The 25,115-nt window shown below is 46.0% G+C and overlaps 1 protein-coding gene across 2 annotated transcripts in view; it reads right to left on the bottom strand.

The window, feature by feature from the left end:
* LOC141268775 (von Willebrand factor A domain-containing protein 5A-like) overlaps positions 1 to 25,115 on the bottom strand; it is a 60,602-nt gene that overhangs the window by 26,676 nt on the left and 8,811 nt on the right. The window contains exon 2 of one of the 2 annotated variants that reach the window (XM_073680351.1): positions 3,075 to 3,235. In XM_073680351.1, coding sequence (XP_073536452.1) covers positions 3,075 to 3,228 — 154 coding nt within the window. In that variant the 5' untranslated portion in view covers positions 3,229 to 3,235. The remainder of the gene's footprint in view (positions 1 to 3,074; positions 3,236 to 25,115) is intronic. The other variant, XM_073680352.1, reaches the window with a different exon arrangement.

The raw sequence follows: 25,115 nt of genomic DNA, 5'->3' as shown, positions 1-25,115 counted from the left end.
AGCAGATCTGTCACAACACAAACCTCACACATTATTCAACAGAGCTCTTAAGCCTGACGGGGCTTTTCATACTTTGAAAACTCATGTCAGAATGCCCGCATAATCCTTTTTTTTGAAAGTTTTAAATTAATTTTCGTCCCAGCTATCTCAACTGACAGTTCCTCAGTGTCCCTCCTCCCTGCTGAGATCTTTCACTGCTCAGTGCAAGCTGCAGCTGGCAGTCAGGCTGGGTGGGTGAATGGAGACTTTATACAGTTAGGTCCATATATATTTGGACAGAGACAACATTTTTCTAATTTTGGTTCTAGATATTACCATAATGAATTTTAAACAAAACAATTCAGATGCAGTTGAAGTTCAGACTTTCAACTTTCATTTGAGGGTATCCACATTAAAATTGGATGAAGGTTTTAGGAGTTTCAGCTCCTTAACATGTGCCACCCTCTTTTTAAAGGGACCAAAAGTAATTGGACAGATTAAATAATTGTAAATAAAATGTTCATTTCTAGTACTTGGTTGAAAACCCTTTGTTGGCAATGACTGCCTGAAGTCTTGAACTCATGGACATCACCAGACGCTGTGTTTCCTCCTTTTTGATGCTCTGCCAGGCCTTCACTGCGGCGGTTTTCAGTTGCTGTTTGTTTGTGGGCCTTTCTGTCTGAAGTTTAGTCTTTAACAAGTGAAATGCATGCTCAATTGGGTTGAGATCAGGTAACTGACTTGGCCATTCAAGAATATTCCACTTCTTTGCTTTAATAAACTCCTGGGTTGCTTTGGCTTTATGTTTTGGGTCATTGTCCATCTGTAGTATGAAACGACGACCAATCAGTTTGGCTGCATTTGGCTGGATCTGAGCACACAGTATGGCTCTGAATACATCAGAATTCATTCAGCTGCTTCTGTCCTGTGTCACATCATCAATAAACACTAGTGACCCAGTGCCACTGGCAGCCATGCATGCCCAAGCCATCACACTGCCTCCGCCGTGTTTTCCAGATGATGTGGTATGCTTTGGATCATGAGCTGTACCACGCCTTCGCCATACTTTTCTCTTTCCATCATTCTGGTAGAGGTTGATCTTGGTTTCATCTGTCCAAAGAATGTTCTTCCAGAACTGTGCTGGCTTTTTTAAATGTATTTTGAGCAAAGTCCAGTCTAGCCTTTTTATTCTTGATGCTTATGAGTGGCTTGCACCGTGCAGTGAACCCTCTGTATTTACTTTCATGCAGTCTTCTCTTTATGGTAGATTTGGATATTGATACGCCTACCTCCTGGAGAGTGTTGTTCACTTGGTTGGCTGTTGTGAAGGGGTTTCTCTTCACCATGGGAGATTATTCTGCGATCATCCACCACTGTTGTCTTCCATGGGTGCCCAGGTCTTTTTGCATTGATGAGTTCACCAGTGCTTTTTCTTTCTCAGGATGTACCAAACGGTAGATTTTGCCACTCCTAATATTGTAGCAATTTCTCGGATGGGGTTTTTCAGCTTAAGGATGGCTTGTTTCACCTGCATGGAGAGCTCCTTTGACCGCATGTTTACTTCACAGCAAAACCTTCCAAATGCAAGCACCACACCTCAAATCAACTCCAGGCCTTTTATCTGCTTAATTGAGAATGACATAACGAAGGGATTGCCCACACCTGTCCATGAAATAGCCTTGGAGTCAACTGTCCAATTACCTTTGGTCCTTTTAAAAACAGGGTGGCACATGTTAAGGAGCTGAAACTCCTAAAACCTTCATCCAATTTTAATGTGGATACCCTCAAATGAAAGCTGAAAGTCTGAACTTCAACTGCATCTGAATTGTTTTGTTTAAAATTCATTGTGGTAATGTCTAGAACCAAAATTAGAAAAATGTTGTCTCTGTCCAAATATATATGGACCTAACTGTACATTGGACTCATGAGCTCTCAGTCTTCAGCTGGACTCATAAAATGCTCATCTGGATTGTACCGCCATTCTGATCAAGTTTCAAAGTAATGAACAAACAACGTAGCACTCTAACGCTGAGTATGTAAATATGAAGTATGAAATATGAATAGCATTACTGCTGTAGAATATAGAAATAAATGAGAAATCTTAGCACATAAATTGGCCAATTCATGTGTACCTGACAGCCGTGATAGGTCCTGACATCGAGAAACGCCTTAATGTGAATAACTCTCTAAGGGACATCCATCTGCTTATGTGTGGGAATGCAAGATCCTGATGCAATTAAAACCACCTGCGGCATGGGGGTGGAGTGCTCAGTCAAAGCTTAAATCTAGTAACAAAGCAAATGACGGCACTTCCACATGCGCTAAGATTTCTCATTTATTTCTATATTCTACAGCAGTAATGCTATTCATATTTCATATTTACATGCACTAAAATTTCTCATTTCTTTCTATTTTCTACAGCAACAATGCTATTCATATTTCATATTTACATACTCAGTGTTACAGAGTGCTACTTTGTTTGTTCATTGTACATGGAGGTAGCTCCTCTTAGTAAGCACCTATTCACACCTATTTCTTGTAGTGGAAGTGCCGTCATTTTCTTTTTTACAAGTTTCAAAGTAAGGCTGACCCATTTTAAAAGGAATAGCACAGAAAATCAGATTAGTGTACTCTTACAGGTTTAGGAACACTTACGAAGGTGCAAACACTCCGTGAGTGTCAGAACATTGCTAGCACTGCCGCACAGAAAGTCCTGATGTCTGCTAGTGTGAAGACCTGCCTAGATGCAGCTATGGCAATAGTTACACTAATATGGCAGCATTCAAAGAAGCTGAGCTGCAATACCAGAAAAACACCGTGTACGGGTGGGGTGCTGTTTTTAGAAGAAAGCAGCCATGATTTCCTAATAGTGAACAACCTCATTAATCCAGATTATGACCAGAAGGATCCAAACAACAGGAGCCCAATGGCAATATAGCCCTCGCTGATGCCCCTTGTTCTATCGATTGGGTTGTTAGCAAATCCTTTGACCTAATTATCAGATGTATCTTTGTGAAACTTTAAAAACAATGAAGGTGCCAAACGAATAACATTTTACACCAAAACATTGATCACACAGAAATCCGCAGACTTACTGGGCAGTTTTTCTGGAGTTAGAAGGCCACAACAGTTCTTGATCTCACACGACATGGTCCCAGCTGATCTAGAAGAGACAATTGATTTATCCGCTTGATTACATTGTTCCTGTAGGTTACATTGCAGAAAGGTTGTGGATTGATAATGTGACATTCAAACACTGCAATAGAAAGGGGTGAAAATCCACATTTAAAGGGGTTGCCCACAACTCAGATCACCCTTCATGAATTCCTATCTCTATACTGATGACACCCAACTATACACTTCTTCACCTGACAATTTTAATACAAAATACAAGCGATTGTCTGCTGTCTTTAACATCATGTCCTCCCTCTATCTGAAACTGAACTTCTTGTGTTTCCTCACTCTACTAACCTACCTATACCGACTTTGTAATTTAATTCGGAGGTGCAACCATAACTCCCAAGCAGCAAGTTCGCTTTCTTGGAGTCATATTTGACACAGAACTTTCCTTTTTTCCCTTTATCCGATCACTCACTCGCTCTTGTCATCTGCTCCTTAAAAACATCTCCAGAATCCGACCTTTTCTCACCTTTGAAACAGCAAAAACTATTAGTATTGCTCTTATTGACTCGCGCCTCGACTACTGCAACTCTCTTCTGATCAGTCTCCCTCTAAACAAACTCTCTCCTCTCCAATCCGTCCTGAATGCAGCAGCCAGGGTCGTATTTCTGTCCAACCACTACACCGATACCTCTACCTTTTGCCAGTCATTACACTGGTTACCCATTTGCTACAGAATACAATACAAACTCATCTCTCTCACCCACAAAGCTCTCCACCGTCGTATATCTCATCCCTCATTTCTGCCTATCAGCCCTCCCCGTGCCCTCCATTCTGCAACTGCTCTAAGACTAACATCCTCCATAATCTGAACCTCGCACCTCTATCTCCAAGACTTCTCTCGTGCTGCGCCACTTTTCTGGAACACACTGCCCCAAACGATCCGATTAACATCTAGTCCGTAGGTTTTTAAGTGCGCTTTAAAAACACATCTGTTTAGACAAGCTTATCACCTCAACTCACTAACCTAACTCTCCCCTGTTCCCTCCTTCTAAATATTAATCATAATCTGCTCCCTCCGTCTCCACATCCTCCATGCACACAATATCACATGGTAACTGCACTTGGATACTGGCTGATGACTGGATCATGCAGATTTATATGAAAACCCTTATAATGATGCCTGGATCGTAGATAACAAACAGGTTCTACCTATGGTGCCCCCACTATTTTCTAATAGATTGTAAGCTTGCGAGCAGGACCCCCACTCCTATTGTAACTGTTGAAATGTTTTACATTGTTAAATTGTCTTGGTCTGTACATGTCCCCGCTTAATTGGAAAGTGCTGCAGAATATTTTGGCGCTATAGAAATAAAAAAATAATATATTATAATTCCTGTGTTTCTCTCCAGTAAAATAATAGCACTTATACTAAATTCTGATGCGGGTTCAGTTCCAGTGGAGTATCACTGGCTCTCCTGGGGCTTGCGTGACATTCTTATGTTATTTGTCCCTGTGGCCAATCAATGTTGGCTTCACTTTCCCCTCCTTCCAAATCAACACATCCGGAGGAAGCGAGAGGGCAGGCGCAGCTTGAAATTACATCCGCGGGAAAAGAGAATGAAACCATAACCGATTGGCCACATTGATCGCGTGACATAATGATACGTAAGCCCCTGGAGATCCAGTGCTGATCTGCCTGAATGGCACCGGTATAACTGTTATTTTACTGGGGTGGGGGAACATAGGGATTCAGAAATTTAGAAGGGGGTTGTCCAAGTAGTCCCCCTTTAACACATGGGGATTAAATTTACTAAGAGAAACATCCCTGTGTTCCGATTCAACCTGCATTGCATCACATTTATTATGTGGTTTAGACAGTTTGTTCTGCTCTTGACAAGGGGGTGTAGTTTAATAGATTGGGGTGTATCATTATTTAAAGCAAAAAAAAAAACAAAAAAACACCAAAATGTTAGCACAAAATATTGGTAGTAAGGAAGCCAACCAATAGGTGGTATAAAATTATACAAAATTCTGACAACTAGGAAGTTTATGCTACCGAAATGATAGACCAGATTGGACTACCTCCTCCATTAAGGGTGGTTTTCCACAAACTTTTTTTTGGCTGACAAAAAAAATCAAAAAACAAAAACACTTAAGTATATTTTTAATTGTAAGCATGTTGTGCAATTTGTGAAGTTTTTCTTTGCCCTTTTCTTCATAAGCTTTTCAAGTCCTATAAACATGAAGTAAAAAAAATATATATATTTTTTTTCTCTTGAAAAAGGTAAGAAAAATAAATAAAAATATTAAAGTCTATAGCAGAACACAGAAGTCACTACCTACACAGTATTTTCTTTGTGCCATTTTTACACTATGTGCAGATGGAGCTTAGTGAAGCCACTCAAAGAAAAAAAAACAACAAAGCCACAAAAATGGCCTAAAGAACGCTTGAAAGATGCCCTATTAATTTAAATGTAAGGCCACGTGCACACACGGTTAGTATTTCTCTTCAGTGTCTGTAAGCAAAAACCAGGAGTGGGTGATAAATGCATAGGCGGATTATAATGAGGGCAATCCGGACGACTGCCCGGGGCCCTGAGCCTGCAGGGGGCCCGCGGCTCCGGGCGGGGTGTCTAATGCCGGATTGTCCTCATTATATGTGCGGGCCGCCGCGGCACATACCGGCAGAAAGTGGCGGGGGGGGGGCCCGGACCGCTCCCCCAGCAGCGGCCGCTACTACTTCTTCATCGGCCGGGCCAGCACTGCAGCAGTTAACTTCCCTGTGCTGACCCGGCCGCGTCACTGCTAGGAGACACGGCCCTGTGCGCGGCCGTGTCTCCTAGCTGTGACGTCACGCAGTGCGCACCCGGCCTGTACTGCTACTTACCACTGGAGAGGAGAGAGAGCAGGCAGGAGGAATGGAGCCGGGGGATGGTGTGTGTGTGTGTGTAGATGTGTGTGTGTGTAGATGTGTGTGTGTGTGTGTGTGTGTGTGTGTAGATGTGTGTGTGTGTGTGTGTGTGTGTGTGTGTGTGTGTGTGTAGATGTGTGTGTGTGTGTGTGTGTGTGTAGATGTGTGTGTGTGTGTGTGTGTGTGTAGATGTGTGTGTGTGTGTAGATGTGTGTGTGTGTGTGTGTGTAGATGTGTGTGTGTGTGTAGATGTGTGTGTGTGTGTGTAGATGTGTGTAGATGTGTGTAGATGTGTGTAGATGTGTGTAGATGTGTGTGTGTAGATGTGTGTGTGTGTAGATGTGTGTGTGTGTAGATGTGTGTGTGTGTGTGTAGATGTGTGTGTGTGTGTGTAGATGTGTGTGTGTGTAGATGTGTGTGTGTGTAGATGTGTGTGTGTGTAGATGTGTGTGTGTGTAGATGTGTGTGTGTGTGTAGATGTGTGTGTGTGTGTAGATGTGTGTGTGTGTGTAGATGTGTGTGTGTGTGTAGATGTGTGTGTGTGTGTAGATGTGTGTGTGTGTGTAGATGTGTGTGTGTGTGTAGATGTGTGTGTGTGTGTGTAGATGTGTGTGTGTGTAGATGTGTGTGTGTAGATGTGTGTGTGTGTAGATGTGTGTGTAGATGTGTGTGAGTGTAGATGTGTGCGTGTGTGTGTGAGATGTGTGTGTGTGTGTGTGTGTAGATGTGTGTGTGTGTGTGTGTGTGTGTGTGTGTGTGTGTGTGTAGATGTGTGTGTAGGTGGGTGTGTGTAGGTGTAGATGTGTGTGTGTAGGTGTAGATGTGTGTGTGTGTGTGTGTGTGTGTAGGTGTAGATGTGTGTGTGTGTAGGTGTAGATGTGTGTGTGTGTGTGTGTGTAGATGTGTGTGTGTGTGTAGATGTGTGTGTGTGTGTAGATGTGTGTGTGTGTGTAGATGTGTGTGTGTAGATGTGTGTAGATGTGTGTGTGTGTGTGTGTGTGTGTAGATGTGTGTGTGTGTGTGTAGATGTGTGTGTGTGTGTAGATGTGTGTGTGTAGATGTGTGTAGATGTGTGTGTGTGTGTGTGTGTGTGTAGATGTGTGTGTGTGTGTGTAGATGTGTGTGTGTGTGTAGATGTGTGTGTGTGTGTGTGTAGATGTGTGTGTGTGTGTAGATGTGTGTGTGTAGATGTGTGTGTGTGTGTGTGTGTGTAGATGTGTGTGTGTGTGTGTAGATGTGTGTGTGTGTGTGTAGATGTGTGTGTGTGTGTGTGTGTGTAGATGTGTGTGTGTGTAGATGTGTGTGTGTGTAGATGTGTGTGTGTGTAGATGTGTGTGTGTGTGTGTGTGTGTGTAGATGTGTGTGTGTGTGTGTGTAGATGTGTGTGTGTGTGTGTGTAGATGTGTGTGTGTGTGTAGATGTGTGTGTGTGTGTGTGTGTAGATGTGTGTGTGTGTGTAGATGTGTGTGTGTGTGTGTGTGTAGATGTGTGTGTGTGTGTAGATGTGTGTGTGTAGATGTGTGTGTGTGTGTGTGTGTGTAGATGTGTGTGTGTGTGTAGATGTGTGTGTGTGTGTGTAGATGTGTGTGTGTGTGTGTGTGTGTAGATGTGTGTGTGTGTAGATGTGTGTGTGTGTAGATGTGTGTGTGTGTAGATGTGTGTGTGTGTGTGTGTGTGTAGATGTGTGTGTGTGTGTGTGTGTGTAGATGTGTGTGTGTGTGTGTGTAGATGTGTGTGTGTGTGTAGATGTGTGTGTGTGTGTGTGTAGATGTGTGTGTGTGTAGATGTGTGTGTGTAGATGTGTGTGTGTGTGTGTGTAGATGTGTGTGTGTGTAGATGTGTGTGTGTAGATGTGTGTGTGTGTGTGTGTAGATGTGTGTGTGTGTGTAGATGTGTGTGTGTGTAGACGTGTGTGTGTGTGTGTAGATGTGTGTGTAGACGTGTGTGTGTGTGTGTAGATGTGTGTGTGTAGGTGTGTGTGTAGATGTGTGTGTGTGTGTGTAGATGTGTGTGTGTAGATGTGTGTGTGTAGATGTGTGTGTGTGTGTAGACGTGTGTGTGTGTAGATGTGTGTGTGTGTGTAGATGTGTGTGTGTGTGTAGATGTGTGTGTGTGTGTGTTTAGGTGTGTGTGTAGGAGTAGATGTGTGTGTAGGTGTAGATGTGTGTGTGTGTGTAGGAGTAGATGTGTGTGTAGGAGTAGATGTGTGTGTAGGTGTAGATGTGTGTGTGTGTAGATGTGTGTGTGTGTAGATGTGTGTGTGTGTGTAGATGTGTGTGTGTGTGTGTGTGTAGGTGTGTGTTTAGGTGTGTGTGTGTGTTTAGGTGTGTGTGTGTGTAGGTGTGTGTGTGTGTAGGTGTGTGTGTGTGTGTGTAGGTGTAGATGTGTGTGTGTGTAGGTGTAGATGTGTGTGTGTGTAGGTGTAGATGTGTGTGTGTGTGTAGGTGTAGATGTGTGTGTGTGTGTGTAGGTGTAGATGTGTGTGTGTGTGTGTAGGTGTAGATGTGTGTGTGTGTAGGTGTAGATGTGTGTGTGTGTAGGTGTAGATGTGTGTGTGTGTAGATGTGTGTGTGTGTAGGTGTAGATGTGTGTGTGTGTAGGTGTAGATGTGTGTGTGTGTGTGTAGATGTGTGTGTGTGTGTGTAGATGTGTGTGTAGACGTGTGTGTGTGTGTGTAGATGTGTGTGTGTAGGTGTGTGTGTAGATGTGTGTGTGTGTGTGTAGATGTGTGTGTGTAGGTGTGTGTGTGTGTAGATGTGTGTGTGTAGATGTGTGTGTGTGTAGACGTGTGTGTGTGTAGATGTGTGTGTGTGTGTAGATGTGTGTGTGTGTGTGTTTAGGTGTGTGTGTGTTTAGGTGTGTGTGTAGGAGTAGATGTGTGTGTAGGTGTAGATGTGTGTGTGTGTAGATGTGTGTGTGTGTAGATGTGTGTGTGTGTAGATGTGTGTGTGTGTAGATGTGTGTGTGTGTGTAGATGTGTGTGTGTGTGTAGATGTGTGTGTGTGTGTAGGTGTGTGTGTGTGTAGGTGTGTGTGTGTGTGTAGGTGTGTGTGTGTTTAGGTGTGTGTGTGTAGGTGTAGATGTGTGTGTAGGTGTAGGTGTAGATGTGTGTGTAGGTGTAGGTGTAGATGTGTGTGTAGGTGTAGGTGTAGATGTGTGTGTGTGTAGGTGTAGATGTGTGTGTGTGTGTAGATGTGTGTGTGTGTGTGTGTGTAGACGTGTGTGTAGACGTGTGTGTGTGTAGATGTGTGTGTGTGTAGATGTGTGTGTGTGTGTGTTTAGGTGTGTGTGTGTAGGAGTAGATGTGTGTGTAGGTGTAGATGTGTGTGTAGGTGTAGATGTGTGTGTGTGTGTAGATGTGTGTGTGTAGGTGTGTGTGTGTTTAGGTGTGTGTGTGTGTTTAGGTGTGTGTGTGTGTAGGTGTGTGTGTGTGTAGGTGTAGATGTGTGTGTGTGTGTGTGTAGGTGTAGATGTGTGTGTGTGTGTGTAGGTGTAGATGTGTGTGTGTGTGTAGGTGTAGATGTGTGTGTGTGTGTGTAGGTGTAGATGTGTGTGTGTGTAGGTGTAGATGTGTGTGTGTGTAGGTGTAGATGTGTGTGTGTGTAGGTGTAGATGTGTGTGTGTGTAGGTGTAGATGTGTGTAGATGTGTGTGTGTGTGTGTAGATGTGTGTGTAGACGTGTGTGTGTGTGTAGATGTGTGTGTGGATGTGTGTGTGTGTGTGTGTAGATGTGTGTGTGTAGATGTGTGTGTGTAGATGTGTGTGTGTAGACGTGTGTGTGTAGACGTGTGTGTGTGTAGATGTGTGTGTGTGTGTAGATGTGTGTGTGTGTGTAGATGTGTGTGTGTGTGTTTAGGTGTGTGTGTAGGAGTAGATGTGTGTGTAGGTGTAGATGTGTGTGTGTGTAGATGTGTGTGTGTGTGTGTAGATGTGTGTGTGTGTGTTTAGGTGTGTGTGTAGGAGTAGATGTGTGTGTAGGAGTAGATGTGTGTGTGTGTAGATGTGTGTGTGTGTGTAGATGTGTGTGTGTGTGTAGATGTGTGTGTGTGTGTGTGTGTAGGTGTGTGTGTGTTTAGGTGTGTGTGTGTGTTTAGGTGTGTGTGTGTGTAGGTGTGTGTGTGTGTAGGTGTAGATGTGTGTGTGTGTAGGTGTAGATGTGTGTGTGTGTAGGTGTAGATGTGTGTGTGTGTGTAGGTGTAGATGTGTGTGTGTGTGTGTAGGTGTAGATGTGTGTGTGTGTGTGTAGGTGTAGATGTGTGTGTGTGTAGGTGTAGATGTGTGTGTGTGTAGGTGTAGATGTGTGTGTGTGTAGATGTGTGTGTGTGTAGATGTGTGTGTGTGTGTAGATGTGTGTGTGTGTAGGTGTAGATGTGTGTGTGTGTAGATGTGTGTAGATGTGTGTGTGTGTGTGTAGATGTGTGTGTAGACGTGTGTGTGTGTGTGTAGATGTGTGTGTGTAGGTGTGTGTGTAGATGTGTGTGTGTGTGTGTAGATGTGTGTGTGTAGGTGTGTGTGTAGATGTGTGTGTGTGTGTGTAGATGTGTGTGTGTAGATGTGTGTGTGTGTAGACGTGTGTGTGTGTAGATGTGTGTGTGTAGATGTGTGTGTGTGTGTAGATGTGTGTGTGTGTGTAGATGTGTGTGTGTGTAGATGTGTGTGTGTGTGTAGATGTGTGTGTGTGTGTGTAGATGTGTGTGTGTGTGTAGGTGTGTGTGTGTTTAGGTGTGTGTGTGTGTAGGTGTGTGTGTGTGTGTAGGTGTAGATGTGTGTGTAGGTGTAGGTGTAGATGTGTGTGTAGGTGTAGGTGTAGATGTGTGTGTAGGTGTAGGTGTAGATGTGTGTGTGTGTAGGTGTAGATGTGTGTGTGTGTGTAGATGTGTGTGTGTGTGTGTAGACGTGTGTGTAGACGTGTGTGTGTGTAGATGTGTGTGTGTGTAGATGTGTGTGTGTGTGTGTGTGTGTGTGTGTTTAGGTGTGTGTGTGTAGGAGTAGATGTGTGTGTAGGTGTAGATGTGTGTGTAGGTGTAGATGTGTGTGTGTGTGTAGATGTGTGTGTGTAGGTGTGTGTGTGTTTAGGTGTGTGTGTGTGTTTAGGTGTGTGTGTGTGTAGGTGTGTGTGTGTGTAGGTGTAGATGTGTGTGTGTGTGTGTGTAGGTGTAGATGTGTGTGTGTGTGTGTGTGTAGGTGTAGATGTGTGTGTGTGTGTGTAGGTGTAGATGTGTGTGTGTGTGTAGGTGTAGATGTGTGTGTGTGTGTAGGTGTAGATGTGTGTGTGTGTAGGTGTAGATGTGTGTGTGTGTAGGTGTAGATGTGTGTGTAGGTGTAGATGTGTGTGTGTGTGTGTAGGTGTAGATGTGTGTGTGTGTAGATGTGTGTAGATGTGTGTGTGTGTGTGTAGATGTGTGTGTGTAGATGTGTGTGTGTAGGTGTGTGTGTAGATGTGTGTGTGTGTGTGTAGATGTGTGTGTGTAGATGTGTGTGTGTAGATGTGTGTGTGTAGATGTGTGTGTGTAGATGTGTGTGTGTAGATGTGTGTGTGTAGATGTGTGTGTGTGTAGATGTGTGTGTGTGTAGATGTGTGTGTGTGTAGATGTGTGTGTGTGTGTGTAGATGTGTGTGTGTGGGCTGGTTAGAAAGTCTTGCCCTGTTGAACACTACACCTGACTTGAGGCCACCACCTCTTGGTTGTCCAATGTTGTTGCTTCTCTAGGGCTCTTCTCAGATATTCATTATACCAGCTCCCCAGAATACCAAAGCTAGGGTGGGTGACCGCGAGCCCTGGTGGTGGTCATAACTGCGGCCACCCAGGGGCAATACTCCATAACAACAATACCCTGAGGTGGTGTAGGATGTAAGGACCTATTCACACTACATCCAGCGCTGCATTCAGGTCTTTACACAAGGCTTACAACTGAATCCCTGAAATTCAGGATTGTGCTGTCTGAAATTAGACATCTGAAAGCAGAGCAAATGGAGCCTAAAGATTCAGACTTTAGCCTCGGTTTGCCTTTGTTCAAATCAATGGCTATGTCAAGGCCCATCTGAATGCCATTTTTCAGGGATTTAGATAGAAGCCTGGAAAGAGGAGATGAATGCATTGCAAAATTCAGTGTGAATAGGCCCTTATATCTGGAGTCTTGATATTGATGCCACATGCATTTTACTTGTTTTTAACTTAAAAAAAAATACACACACACACAAATTATACACACACACACACACACACACACACACACACTTGTGTGTGGGCAGGTTGTGTGTGTGGGCAGGTGTGTGTGATGTCTGTCTGTGTGTGTGTGTGGGCAGATGTCATTGTGTGATGTCTGTTTGTATGTATTTTTGTGTTTCAAATGTGTTTATGCGTGTCTGTATATGTTTATGTCTGTATGCTGCCTCCTGCTGTGTATAGTTGGCGCCGTGCGGCCTCCTGATGTCTCTGGGGGGGGCGCCATGCGGCCCCCCGCTGTGTATAGATGGCTACGTGCGCCCCCCTGCTGTGTATAGATGGCCACGTGCGGCCCCCCGCTGTGTATAGACGGTGCCGTGAGGCCCCCCGCTGTGTATAGATGGTGCCTTGAGGCCCCCCGCTGTGTATAGACGGTGCCTTGAGGCCCCCCGCTGTGTATAGACGGTGCCGTGAGGCCCCCCGCTGTGGATAGACGGCGCCGTGAGGCCTCCTGCTGTGTATAGATGGCTACGTGCAGCCTCCCGCTGAGTATAGATGGCGCTGTGCAGCCTCCTGCTGTCTCTGGGGGGAGCGCCATGCAGCATCTATACTCAGCAGGAGGCCGCACGTAGCCATCTATACACAGCGGGAGGCCGCACGGCGCCATCTATACACAGCGGGAGGCCGCACGGCACCATCTATACACAGCGGGAGTCTCAGTGCTTTGCAAGAGCAGTCAGTAAATTCTGCTTGACTAATTCTGAGCACCATAAAGTCTGGTTCGCTTCTAACCTGCTGTCTTCATTTCCAGCTTGCTGAATTCTAACTCATTTACTGTCATTCGAGACGATGCCTTTGCTGGTCTCTTTCACCTTGAATACCTGTAAGTGCTCCACTTAATGTCATTTTTGATTCTGTTCTTCTTCATCTTATGGCATGTGCAATTGTATGAGCAAGTATTCATATGAATTTATGACCTACTTAAACCTTCGAGGACCTTAAATTTTATTCAATTTTTTTTCCAGTTTAAAACTATGGGACATATATGTGCCTTGGTCCTCAAAGGGTTTTTAAAGGGGCTGCAAACATAAATACGTAAAAAATAATTCAATTAGTGCTTTTTGTGTTCATTTAATTTTTATTTGAAGTCCAATTTTTTTTATATACCTTGAAATTAAGCCCTACCCCATGGAATGAAGCCCTACCTACATGACATCTGAGAGCTACATGGATCCCGCTTGTGAGGTGCCTGTCCGTCACTACTATTCAGTTTTAGGGACCACTCACTAAGCCATATATTCTCTCATGCAAGAGAATAGGGCCAATTATGCTAATGACACTCGGCTCAAACTCTGTCAGAGCTTCAACTGAGTGTGATCCGATTCTCTCGCAGCACAGATATGGAGAAGATGGAGAACTTAATTTCTCCATCTTCTCCATAGTCTCTGTGAGTGTTCATCGGACTGCACTTGGATGACATCCGAGTGCAGTCCAATGTTTTACGTGCACCCATAGACTTGTATGGGTGCACATGGTCCGAATATCGAATGAGATTATTTTCTCATGCCAATAATAGCAGATCTGCACTGTCCCATAGTATAACATAGGGCCGAGTCCTATCCGATAAAACATCACATAGCATTCGGCCGTGTTATACGACAGTGTGAGCGAGCCCTTAGAGTCAAGGAATATTTACATGCAGATGATGATATTACTCTCTCAGTGTATATTTTTTTAAGCGAGTTCATAGTAAATGCTTTGCCTTTTTGACATGTGATCAACTAAAGAACAAGAAAGATTTAGGACCTCCCCTATAGAGAAACGGAAAATAGTTTGGAGGACTTGCATGTCCTTTTTTATTTATTATGAGAAAATCATAAAAGATCCCGTTTTTTAACCATGCTGTGACTTTCTGCTGAGGGAGAGGGAGAGAGCTGCCCTATTCAGAGTCTGTAATAAGACCTGCTGACAAAAGTGTTGAAGATACAGTCTAATGTGAATTAACAATGAAAAAAAGTTAATTTCACAAATGGCTTGTATTTTTTTAATACAAACTTTTTTGTGTTTACAGCTCCTTTAAAGGGAATCTGTCATCAGGTTTTTGCCACCTAATCTGAGAGCAGCATAATGTAGGGTTAGAGGCACTGATTCCAGTAATGTGTCACTTACTGGGCTGCTTAGTGTTGTTTTGATAAAATCATTGATTTGTCAGAAGGTAATTATCACTAGATGACTAGTAAGTTCTGTAGGACCCCACCCCCATCACTTATCAGTAAATTTCTGTGTACACTGAGCATGGGCAGAAAGCTGCCAATCAGTGGTGTGGGCGGGGCTATACAGAGCGCAGCATTCAGAGAGCTGCTAGATCTGCAGCAGATAAAACGGTGATTTTCTCAAAAGGACAACAAGCAGCTGAAAAAGGGACACATTGCTGGAATCAGGGTATCTGCCCCTATATTGTGCTGCTCTCAGATGAGGCAGCACAATTAATATTGTGCCAAATTAATTTCCCGTGAACTATCACATGATCTATCACAGGGGATCATGTGACATGTCACGTGATAAATCAGGTGGGGGGGGGGGGAACCCGCGCCTTCTAAACTGCCCGGGGCCGTTGCTACTCTTAATCCACCCCTGGATAAATGCATTAGTGATGACGGGTTTCTATTATACTTTTCCTCTGATTGTTCCATTCCTGGTTTTGGCTTACAGATACTGAATGTGTGAATGTGGCCTAAGGCCGGGGTATGTGCACACAGCTTCTTTAATCAAGCGGCTGAACCGCCTGAGTTTATGACGCGCCCCCTGGGCCATATTCTTTAGGGGAATACCCGGAGCCGGATCAGATGGGGGTTGTAGTCTCCGAGTGGCTGTGACCCGGTCCGTGCCCAGGGTGTCAAACTCAGTTGTATGTGGCAGTCCTACAGATGTTATTAAGTTCTTTATTGTCGACTACGCCACCCGTTGTATTGCGGTCACTATGGCCGCCGCTGCAGCAGGGTCCGCTGAGGCTGATGGTGTTGGTGCAGCTTTTGGTAGTATAACCCCCAACGGGTGGGGTATAGCCTCAGGGGGTCAGGTGCAGAGGATGGGGGTTGTGGTGGTGCAGCGTAGATGTTAAGTGAAGACAGAGTCGGGTTGTGCAGTTTAGGGTATTTACTCACTGCTGATGTTCCGGTCACTCCAGCTTCAAGTGACCACCCGAGCCGTGCTGCGTCCACCAGGTCCTGGATTCAGCAAACCCCCAAACAAGTCCGGAGCGTGACCCTGAGCTCTCCTTCTGTCCTTTCCTCTGGCCGTCCCCACTAGTGATCCACCTAGGTCCAGCTCCCTCGGGCCCTCTGTTGGGAGACCCTTGGCCTTGGGTTCCCTGACCCTCCACGTGGTCTGCCTTCGGGGTGGATGTGGTGGGTGGCCGTGGCAGACGCTGCCCACGGCCTCCGGTCTCTGGCTAGGGTGTGCTTTTGCCCCCACCAGTTTGGGATCCGGTACCCTATCGCCGACTCTTCACCCGGGGATTGAATTTGGGTTCTCAGAGTCCTTTCTTTTTCTCTGGGTCCTTCTGGCTCTCCTCTCTCACTCTCTCTGGGACTGCTCTGCTCCTCTTCCTCTGACTTCTCTCAGACTGACCCTGATCTAAGATGGTGCCCACCTTATATACTCCCTCTATGTGTGAGCTCAGGTGACCAGCACCCAATGAGCTCCTAACTTTACCCAGGCTGCTCCCCCTATCTGCCCCTACACTACTGGGATGTACCACCCCCCTCCCACTCCAGCCAGGAACAGACTCGGTCGTACCTGCACATTTCTAAGTGGGAGTACCGTTGGTCTGCTCCTCGGAAATGGGATGTGTGTAGTGCATGCAGCCTACCGAGCTCAGTTCCACACTCCATCCTTATCCGGGAGTGGAATATCACACCTCTGGGTTGAGGTGCAATACCCCTGTAGCAGCCGAATCCTCAGGGTGCTACATTTACCTTCACAAAGACACTTCAGGAACAACCAGCGGCTGCAGTCTTCGTGGTGACTCCGCTGGTGGAGTCTTTTTCTTACATCGTTTATTATAGAGAGAGTGAACCGCTTCCAAAATGAAGCTGGCCAAATAATGAACATGTTGCACCTTTTAACCGCTTCATGGTTTTGGCCTCATGAAGGGGTTAAAAAAAAAAAAAAAAAAGACTGAACATGTGCACAGCAATATCAGTTTCACATTGCTGTGCATTAAGTTCATTTTTTTGCCTTTTTAGGTGGAATCCGCTGAAATACGTCATGTGAACATAACTTTTCAAGTGTAAACAGCGTAAAGGGTTTCAAAAGTAACAAAAAACTCCATCTGCACATAGCCTTAGGGCTGAAGTACACAGCATTTTATAGAAGCTGGGTTTAACTGGAGGAAGACAAATGCTTTATAGAGAATCTGTCAGTTTTTTTCTGTGTAATCTGAGAGCAGCAAAACGGTAGGAACCCTGATTCCAGTGATGTGTCACTTATTTGGCTGTGTTTTGCTTCTTCCATACAATCAGTGTTTAATCACCAGATTATCACTAAAGGACAACTGGCTTTGTGCCTCCAGGTCCAACCACATCCCCCACCTTTAACGGCTTTCTGCCTATGCAGTGTACACAGAAAGCTACCAATCAATGGTGTGGGTGGAGTTATACACAGCTCAGCATTCAGAGAGCTGCTAGATCTGCAGCAGAGAAAACTGATAGTTTACTGGGTGCAGTAGTTGTGATACATTATGGAGCCTTTGTCCCGATCTCATGCTGCTGTCAGATTACATAGCGAAAACCTGCTGGCATATTCCCCTTAAGACTGGCTCATTTTATGCCTGTCATAGCTGAGGTAGCTGGAGAATTTTGAGCAAAATCTATTTACAGGTACAGATAATAAATGCTGACTTTTTAACCTCTCACATATATAAAAAGTAAATCCACATTCCTTATGAGCAAGTATAGATTTGCCCTTAAAAGTCATGCCAGCTTATTTACTTAAAAGGGATTGTCCACATTATGTATAATATTTACAAATGTGTTGGGAATGAGGCCAGTGTACTAATATACTGCCAGTACTTGCGCAAATGAAGGCTTGTGAGTAAGAATACCAAACTGCTTCACCTGAGCTAAAAGGTCAGCACAAAATGACTGTTCAAACAAGTTGCACCATTGGCATGGCCAAACATTTAAGTGCAACCAACCCACCTCTCGCTGCAGTTTCCTGGCTCTTTAACCCCTTCACCCCCTGGGCCATTTTCTGTTTTTAGCTCCTCTTCTTCCCAGAGCCATAACTTTTTAATTGTTAGTCAATATGACCATGTGATTCGTGGACTGCGTGTCAACAGAAAATCACGACATGTCTGTTTTTTGATCAGTGTCAGGATAAAAAATTACCAATTCAAAATCTATGGGTCCTTCCTTGATTAACATTGCAATGGATGGAGAAGCATAGCCATTTGTGACGATACAACTTAAAATGTTAATTAGACAGATGATTAGATTTGTTAATCCAAGAGAAATACCTTAGCGTTTTTATCAGACATTGCTGACTGTGTTTTATTAATGTTCTGCTTGTTGGTCAGTTTATGTACACTAATTTAACTTGCAAAGTGTCAAGCATTCCACTAATCTCATTAGTATCTCAGGAGCCTCTAACCATTGTTCAAAAAAATCATCTAGACCCATTGTGTTGAAAGAAGACCCGGTGGAGCCTTCACCACAGGGAGTCTCACATGTAGACCCAGGTGATGCGGTCGACCTGAGAAAGATATCTCCACTAGGACACACTTAGCTTTAGGGGGGGGGGGTGAGGGTGAGAGCAGTTCTGCCATTCAGGATGGTGAGCCCAGAGAAGCAGAAGGGACATGTGTTTTTGTAGCAGTCAGACTTTATAAGGAGAATGAGGGACATCCTTCAGGATAGCAGATGGATTGCATGGCATTACCCAAAGAGACTCAGATTTGAATTCTATATGATTCTAGCCTAAGGGTACCAGCCCTGACTGGAAAGATTCGGATCTGCTCCATTGACCATCGATACATTTTGAGTAGGCCGGGGTAGAATGAGGAAGTCACCTGCCCCATGGATGTGTTGTTTGCGGTTGCCAGGAGGGACCCACTGGTCGCCTGCAACACACGGAAACTGTCAGAGAGACCAGGTTGGGACCCTTGGGTCTCCTGGCCTTGTACCTCGATGGACTGCTAGCTTTCTAAGCTTGCCGCTACCTTCTCTCTGTGGGGGCCCTCCAGAAGCGGGGGGCCGCTGGTTGAGCCCTGGAAGTCTCCAAAGTCGCAGCTGTTCTATCCCAGGCAGGTGAGAATGAAGGGTGAGGCTGTGTAACGTTGTACCTTCTTGGGCATTTGCTGGGCCTGTTCTGTGTGTTTATTGTCTGCTTTGTGGTTCAATAAAGTGTTGCCACTCTGTATTACCCTCACCCTGTGTTGTCTGAGTAGCCTTACACCCATGGAAGACCCCGGGTCTTCACTCCATTACATATCTTCTTGTAAAGGTGAAAAAACAAAACAAAAAAAAACAAAAACTGATGAACAACGGTGTGCGTTTTTACATTTGAGAAAAATCCCAGATGTTTGAATAAGCCATAAGAGGTTTTTTTTCTCCTCATGTAAGTGGTGCCAATGTAGGAGATGTGGAGGTGATGTTCTGCTCCCTGTCACTCCAAGGGGTTAAGTGTATTTTATATTAATGTGTGTCTGAAAATAAAACCCTCTGAGGTTGCAGTTTAGCCTAAACAGGGTTAACTAACGGCCAGCCCAGGGAGGGGGAACTGAGAGTTAGTGCCATGCTCAGGAAGTGACAGTTCGGTTAGGAGAAGTAAGGAGAAGTGACAGCAGTAGTCACAGGAAATAGGCTGCTAGGGACAACGCAAGCCTAATACTCGGGGCAGTGGATTGCTAAAGAACCCTTCTGTGCGAATCAGTCTGTCTGCCTGGGTACCTCGAGATGGGCGTCGGGGCCCTTGGGCACATGCAACCTGTGAAGCTGGAGGAAAAGATGGACTCAAACTCTCAGAGGCAAGGGTGATGGAATCTGGGTGCACTGCTATTGGTGGTGAAGAATTCCTAGTGGTAGGGAAATTAACAAGAAGGATGGTCTGCTCATACCGAGCACCAGGGCTGAAGTTGTGTCCGGTAACTGTGGGAAAGACCATAACCCCCATTGGGCCCTATCTTATATGCCTGATTGTAGAGACTGCAAGCTGTCAAGTAAAGTTTGATTGTTATTACAAATTCCGTGTCCCCTGGATTGTTTGCAGCAAAGGCCCTGGAAGAGGAAAACCTGTAGTCAGTGGAGGCCTGTGGGCCAGAAATAAGTGTGATGCACCCCACCACCGGGACACATTTTGTCTGTAGGGTGTCGGAGCAAGCAGAGGCAGCAGCTGGCCCATGACTACCTCGCTCAGGCACCTTACACCAACAAAGCCCAACATGAAACAAAATCCTATGGCTGTCTGACATAAAGACATCGGGAATAGACGGAGTTGGCAAGCAAGTAAGGTTTCGCTTGGCAGAGTGCGATTTGGAAACCCTAAACGCCAGTGAAGCTTGAGGACGATGTCTTCCCTCACATTTATGGTACTGCACCCTTGGGGGCCGATGGCTACAATCTGTGACATAGTGTAGTAGTTAACAGAAAATCCCTTATTGAGGTAGTTGATGATTGAAAAACCTAAACACATGGCATCAGACTGGTTGGTATTAACAGTTTTCATACATGTCAGTACTTCACATTTCAACTTCAACCCAATCTCACAATCATACAGTTCCATATTAAAACAATCCTTCAGTGCTACTGTACTTCCTGGACACCGGCTGCAGCAGCTACATTCACAGATGCTCCCATGAGGCAAGACATAGAATTCCTTCTCTAAATCTTCCCCCCAGGTTGGCAAATTGCAATCCATCACTGTATCAGGATGACCTTGTCCTGCCCACAACAACCTCAGGACCAGGGTCGGACTGGCCTGGCGGGGTACCAGTGGAATGCTCGGTGGGCCTCGCTCCAGAGAAAGAGGGAAGAAAAAAAATTTTTTTTTCTTTTTTTTGGGGACGCGGGCCGTTTATAAGTGCGGGAGGCAGGGGTGCTCTAACACACGCAAACCTGACCCGCTGCGATGGCCGGCGTCACCACCCGGCACACCAAGGCAAGTACTGGGACCCCGGGGGGCTGAGGAGGGACACTGGCATGATATTGGTCCCATCAGTCGGGGGAGGGAGAGTCCCCGTCCCCCCCCGGAGGAACTATGAGGACCCCCCCCCCCCATGCTCCTCAGATACGCACCTCTCCTCGTTCCCCGCAATTCAAGTGACGTCAGCGCCTTCTGATTCTGACTTCTCAGGGCAGAGGGCAAGGTGACATCACTACCGCCCTCTGCTCTGGGCACTGCAGAGTCAGAAGATGCGCTGAGTACACCGGACCTGCAGTGAACGGGAAAGGTGAGGATTTTTTTTTTTTTTTTTTTTAAATGTATGGGATAGATATTTGGGGGAGGGGCCTGGATGGACACATGGGGGACCTGGATGGATGGACACATGAAGGGGGGGGGGTGCAGGCTGGATAAGGAACTTAATTACTGTTTGGGGGCCATATTGAGGAACATGCATTATTAGTTCATGGTGGAGAGTGGGGAACATTATTACTTTAGGGTCCAATTAGGGAATTACTTTTGTAATATAATTTACTTTTTAGGAAACGGTTTTCCATGGGGGAGGGGGACAAAGGGGGGGTCCTGTTACTGTGCAGGGCGGCATTATGCCACTTTTTTTCTTCATCTGGTGCAGTGTAGAAGTTGGGGAAAAAGTGTGGAATGTGCTCTAAAAGAGATCACTTATTGATAACTGTGTGTTATTTTCTGTAGAGATGAGTCTTGGCTGGAAGAAGTGGCGGTCTGTGCCAGATGAAGAAGAATGAAGATGAAGGACTTAAACTAGAGACATCATTGGGGAGTCAATGTATTACATGTACACTTACACTATACAGTATATACAGCGCTCCTGTATATAATGTGACTGGTGATCACTGTATTACCTGTACACTGACACTATATACAGAGCTCCTGTGTATAATGTCACTGGCGATCACTGTATTACGGTTTCACACGTCCTGATTTTTCTGGTACCGGAAAAAACAATACTGGAGATATCCTTATCAGTGTGTGGCAACCGTGTGCCGCATCAGGAGCACACGTACCCGCACTTGGGAATCAGTGTACAGTTAGCGCTGTTCTTAAGTGCCGAGTACTGAATGCTACCCTCATCATTGTCCCTTGCTCGCACTGTGATCAGCATGAGCAAGGGACAACGTTGAGAGTAGTATTCTGCTCCCGCAGTGGCCATGTGTAAAAATAAAATCCTTATACTCACCTGTCTGGGAGATGTCCCCTGCTGTAACCAATCTGACCGCTGATGCCAAGGAGCTGGGGAGAATGAGCCCCGGAGCCTGTCACTACACGTACCGGACACACTGACATGTGAAAGAGCCCTAAGCCTTCTACCAATCTCTTTGGATTCCTGTCTGGTAGAATTTGCATTCTATCTGGCTGATGCTCACTGTGCTGTACTCGGGCTCTACTTCTGAAGCCCCTGAGCTTCCCACCCATACTCCTTCAGCTAGCATTAGCTTTCGCAGTACACTCGCATATAATTGTGGCATACCAATTCCTGTTCTACTGCTGCTAAATGAGACAGTTGTAGTGTTGTATTAGATTTGTTCTATTGTGTGTACCGAGTTAGGGGGATAGAATACATTGCATTGTAAATTGTACTTTCCTGCCATCTGTTGGCCAATGTGTCTATATGAAGTAATGATTATTCTCCTCACAACAAGTGGTGGCCATAGCAACGGCTGGGCTCAGGGCTCTAGAGACTGTACCCTGTTACCTCATTCAGTAAAATTGTTATGTTTACAAGTTCACCTGCATGTCTGGCTGCTTGAAATTGCACAAACATCACAGGCACTCCAAAATCTGCACCCAGATACCACCACTACAGGAGTGCCCCCGGGGGGTCCTATACCATCTACAAGTGCCACCTCCCGCTTTTGAAATTGTTGTGGACACGAGGCAAGCGTTGAGGGGTCCAGCGATCCACTTCAGCTACTGTGACATCATTATCTGCGGCCAGTGAGGCTACAAATCCCAGTGACCCTTCTGCAACATCTGGTGCCTCCCCAGTCGCCCACCACATAATTACATAGTGCACCTGTACTAAAAGTGCGAGAAGGCAACAGAAATTGACTTATGTGAAAAAGATCAGCTTACATGAACAAAGCAGAAAGAAAAGGGAAAAGACAACAAATATGTAGGATAGTCAAATCTCCTATAAAGATGGATTACAAAATGGGTCACTACTCTCGTCAACCATTAGAAATCTTGCAAAATCAGTCTCTACCTTGTGTTGGAGAGGTTCTTCAGCTCCATGATACATGCCTGATGGAGCTCTGCATATTTTAGTACTATGAAAGTGTGACGCCCTGCGGCTGCAGGCTGTCACAGAACTCCTAGGTGTTGCACAGATGGATTCTCCCCAGTGGCCTCAATACATGCAGACACCTCCACCCAAGTCCACTAGATGGAGCCCTGTCAGGTATATACACACTGGGGGGTGGAGTTCAGGAAGTCAGTCTGTGGGAAGCAGTGAATGTGACATGATGCTGCAGCACCAGACAAGCTGAAGTCTGTGTGGCTGAAAGCCAGGCTAGGCCCAAGCTGCAGGCTAGTTTGGCCAGTGAGAGCCTAGAGTGGGCTAGAAGGCAAGGAGAAGAGAAGAGCCATGAGGGACAGAGGAACCACAGAGGGTTCGTCCCCTGATGCAAGCCAGGCACCGGGCCCGAGCCTATTGGGACCTCTATGCCCATTAGGGAATCCGGCATACTGAGGAGGATTTCATATCCCTCAGTCCACCCGTGAATACCGCACATTCAGAGGACTAGGTACCATGAAGGCCCCAGCGTCCAGGGAGGGTGGTAACCAGTGGGAAAGCCCTCGCGGCCAAGCAAGACGGGTGAGAGAAACATCAAGGGAGCTAGACCCTGTTCCAGGCAGGTCAGAAGCTCCAGGTAGAGAGACAGGAAGATACAGAAAGGAGGCCTTACACCCGCTCACTGGGGAGCAAGACCAGAAGTGCACACCACCTACAAGTACCCCGGACCGTACCTGACTACCATCTGCAGTAAAGGTACTGAAACTAGCCCCGGTGTGTGTGTCTGTTCTTCCTCTGACCCGGCTGGGTCCCATCGCTCCTGCATCCCTTCACACCACCCTGCCCCGGGGGCCCGCTCCACCTGTGGGGAGCAGAAACACCTCGGCTGCAGTCCCAACACCCCCCGGAGGTCTGAAGCAGCGCTGGTAATCCTTACCAGGTACCACAGGTGGCGTCAAACTATTTATTTTATTTTTATTTTTATCCAAGTTTCAATCCCCTTTCTCAAGAGTGACCCCAGGATACGGGCCTGGGAGCCGACCACCGCGACATACCCAAACCAGGTAAAGGCCCGGGTACCGAGTCGTCCCCATCCCCTGGGCGCGTCAAAACGAGATTTCTTCACGTTATAACGTGTTGCCACACTAATCCCCGAAATGACTCGAGGTGGCATTGCTTTTCCTGTGATCAAATATGGGCGACTAAGACACTTGTCTTCTTGCAATGAGCCAAATCATCGCCAGACAATGAAAATCCTCATCACCCCCTTCTTTGCTTTTATCTCTTCCGTGCGCATTATTACATTTAATGCCTCGACCCATAAAAGACAAGGATGATAATAGAGCAAAAGTCTCCTTTGACACATTGTATCCCTGGTTGGGGTTTAGGTTTCACCAGGATTCAATACCATTGGAAAAGCATCTTAAACTTGACTTCCTGCAATCTACAGGAGACTGATAATTTGTAAGATATTGTATATCCAAATTGCCTCTTCAGAGAAAAAGAGGACTTGTACTCTATAGCGCCACCTATTGGAAGTAGCAATCCTACAAGTCACAATCAACCCTTTAACGAGTCGTGCAATATGACTTAGGATAAAAGCCAAATCAGAATCTCAATTTGTAGACAGTGGTTCGGGCTGTTGGCCCTCGTCAATGCAAAGTATGAGAACTGATTTGGCTAGGCGAGAGGCTCTGGACTGAGGTCTTAGGCTATGTGCCCACGATGCAGAAAATTTCTGCATCTCCCTGGCAGAAAAAACGCATGCAGATTGTGCATGCGTTTTTCCTGCAGAATACATGCGGAATACATGCGGATTCACATGCCGATTGACAAGCACTTTCCAGGCGATAGTGACGCGCCCCCTGGGCCAGTGTTGTTTGGGGGATACCCGGAGCCGGATCAGATGGGGGTTGTAGTCTCCGAGTGGCGGTGACCCGGTCCGTGCCCAGGGTGTCAAGCTCAGTGTGTGGCAGTCCTACAGATGTTGCTGGATGTTCTTTAGTGTCGACTACGCCACCCGTTGATTTGCGGTCAATACGGCTGCTGCTGCAGCAGGGTCCGCTGAGGCTGATGGTGTGTGTGCAGCTTCTGGTGGTATAACCCCCAACGGGAGGGGTATAGCCTCAGGGGGTCAGTTGTAGAGGGTGGTGGTTGTGGTGGTGCAGTGAGGATGGTATTAAGACTCAGAGTCGGGCTGTGCAGTTCAGGGTTTTTACTTACTGCTGTTGTTCTGGTCACTCCGGCCTTGAGTGACCGCCCGAGCCGTGCTGCGTCCACCAGGTCCTGGACTCGGCCAACCCCCAGGTAATTCTGGAGCGTGATCCTGAGCTCCCTTTCTGTCGTTCCTCTTCTCTGGCCTTCCCCACCAGGGATCCACCTATGTCCGGCTCCCTCGGGTCTCTTGGGTGGGTACACCTCTTCTGGGTTCCCTGACCCTATACTTGGTCTGCCTTCCTGGTGGATTTAGTGGGGGGTCGTGGCAGATCCTGCCCACAACCTCC

The sequence above is a fragment of the Phyllobates terribilis genome, unplaced genomic scaffold, assembly GCF_046119375.1.
Source record: "Phyllobates terribilis strain yellow unplaced genomic scaffold, ASM4611937v1 Scaffold_1__5_contigs__length_1240528914, whole genome shotgun sequence".
Lineage (NCBI taxonomy): Eukaryota > Metazoa > Chordata > Amphibia > Anura > Dendrobatidae > Phyllobates > Phyllobates terribilis.
This window is presented reverse-complemented; position numbering and strand designations above follow the sequence as displayed.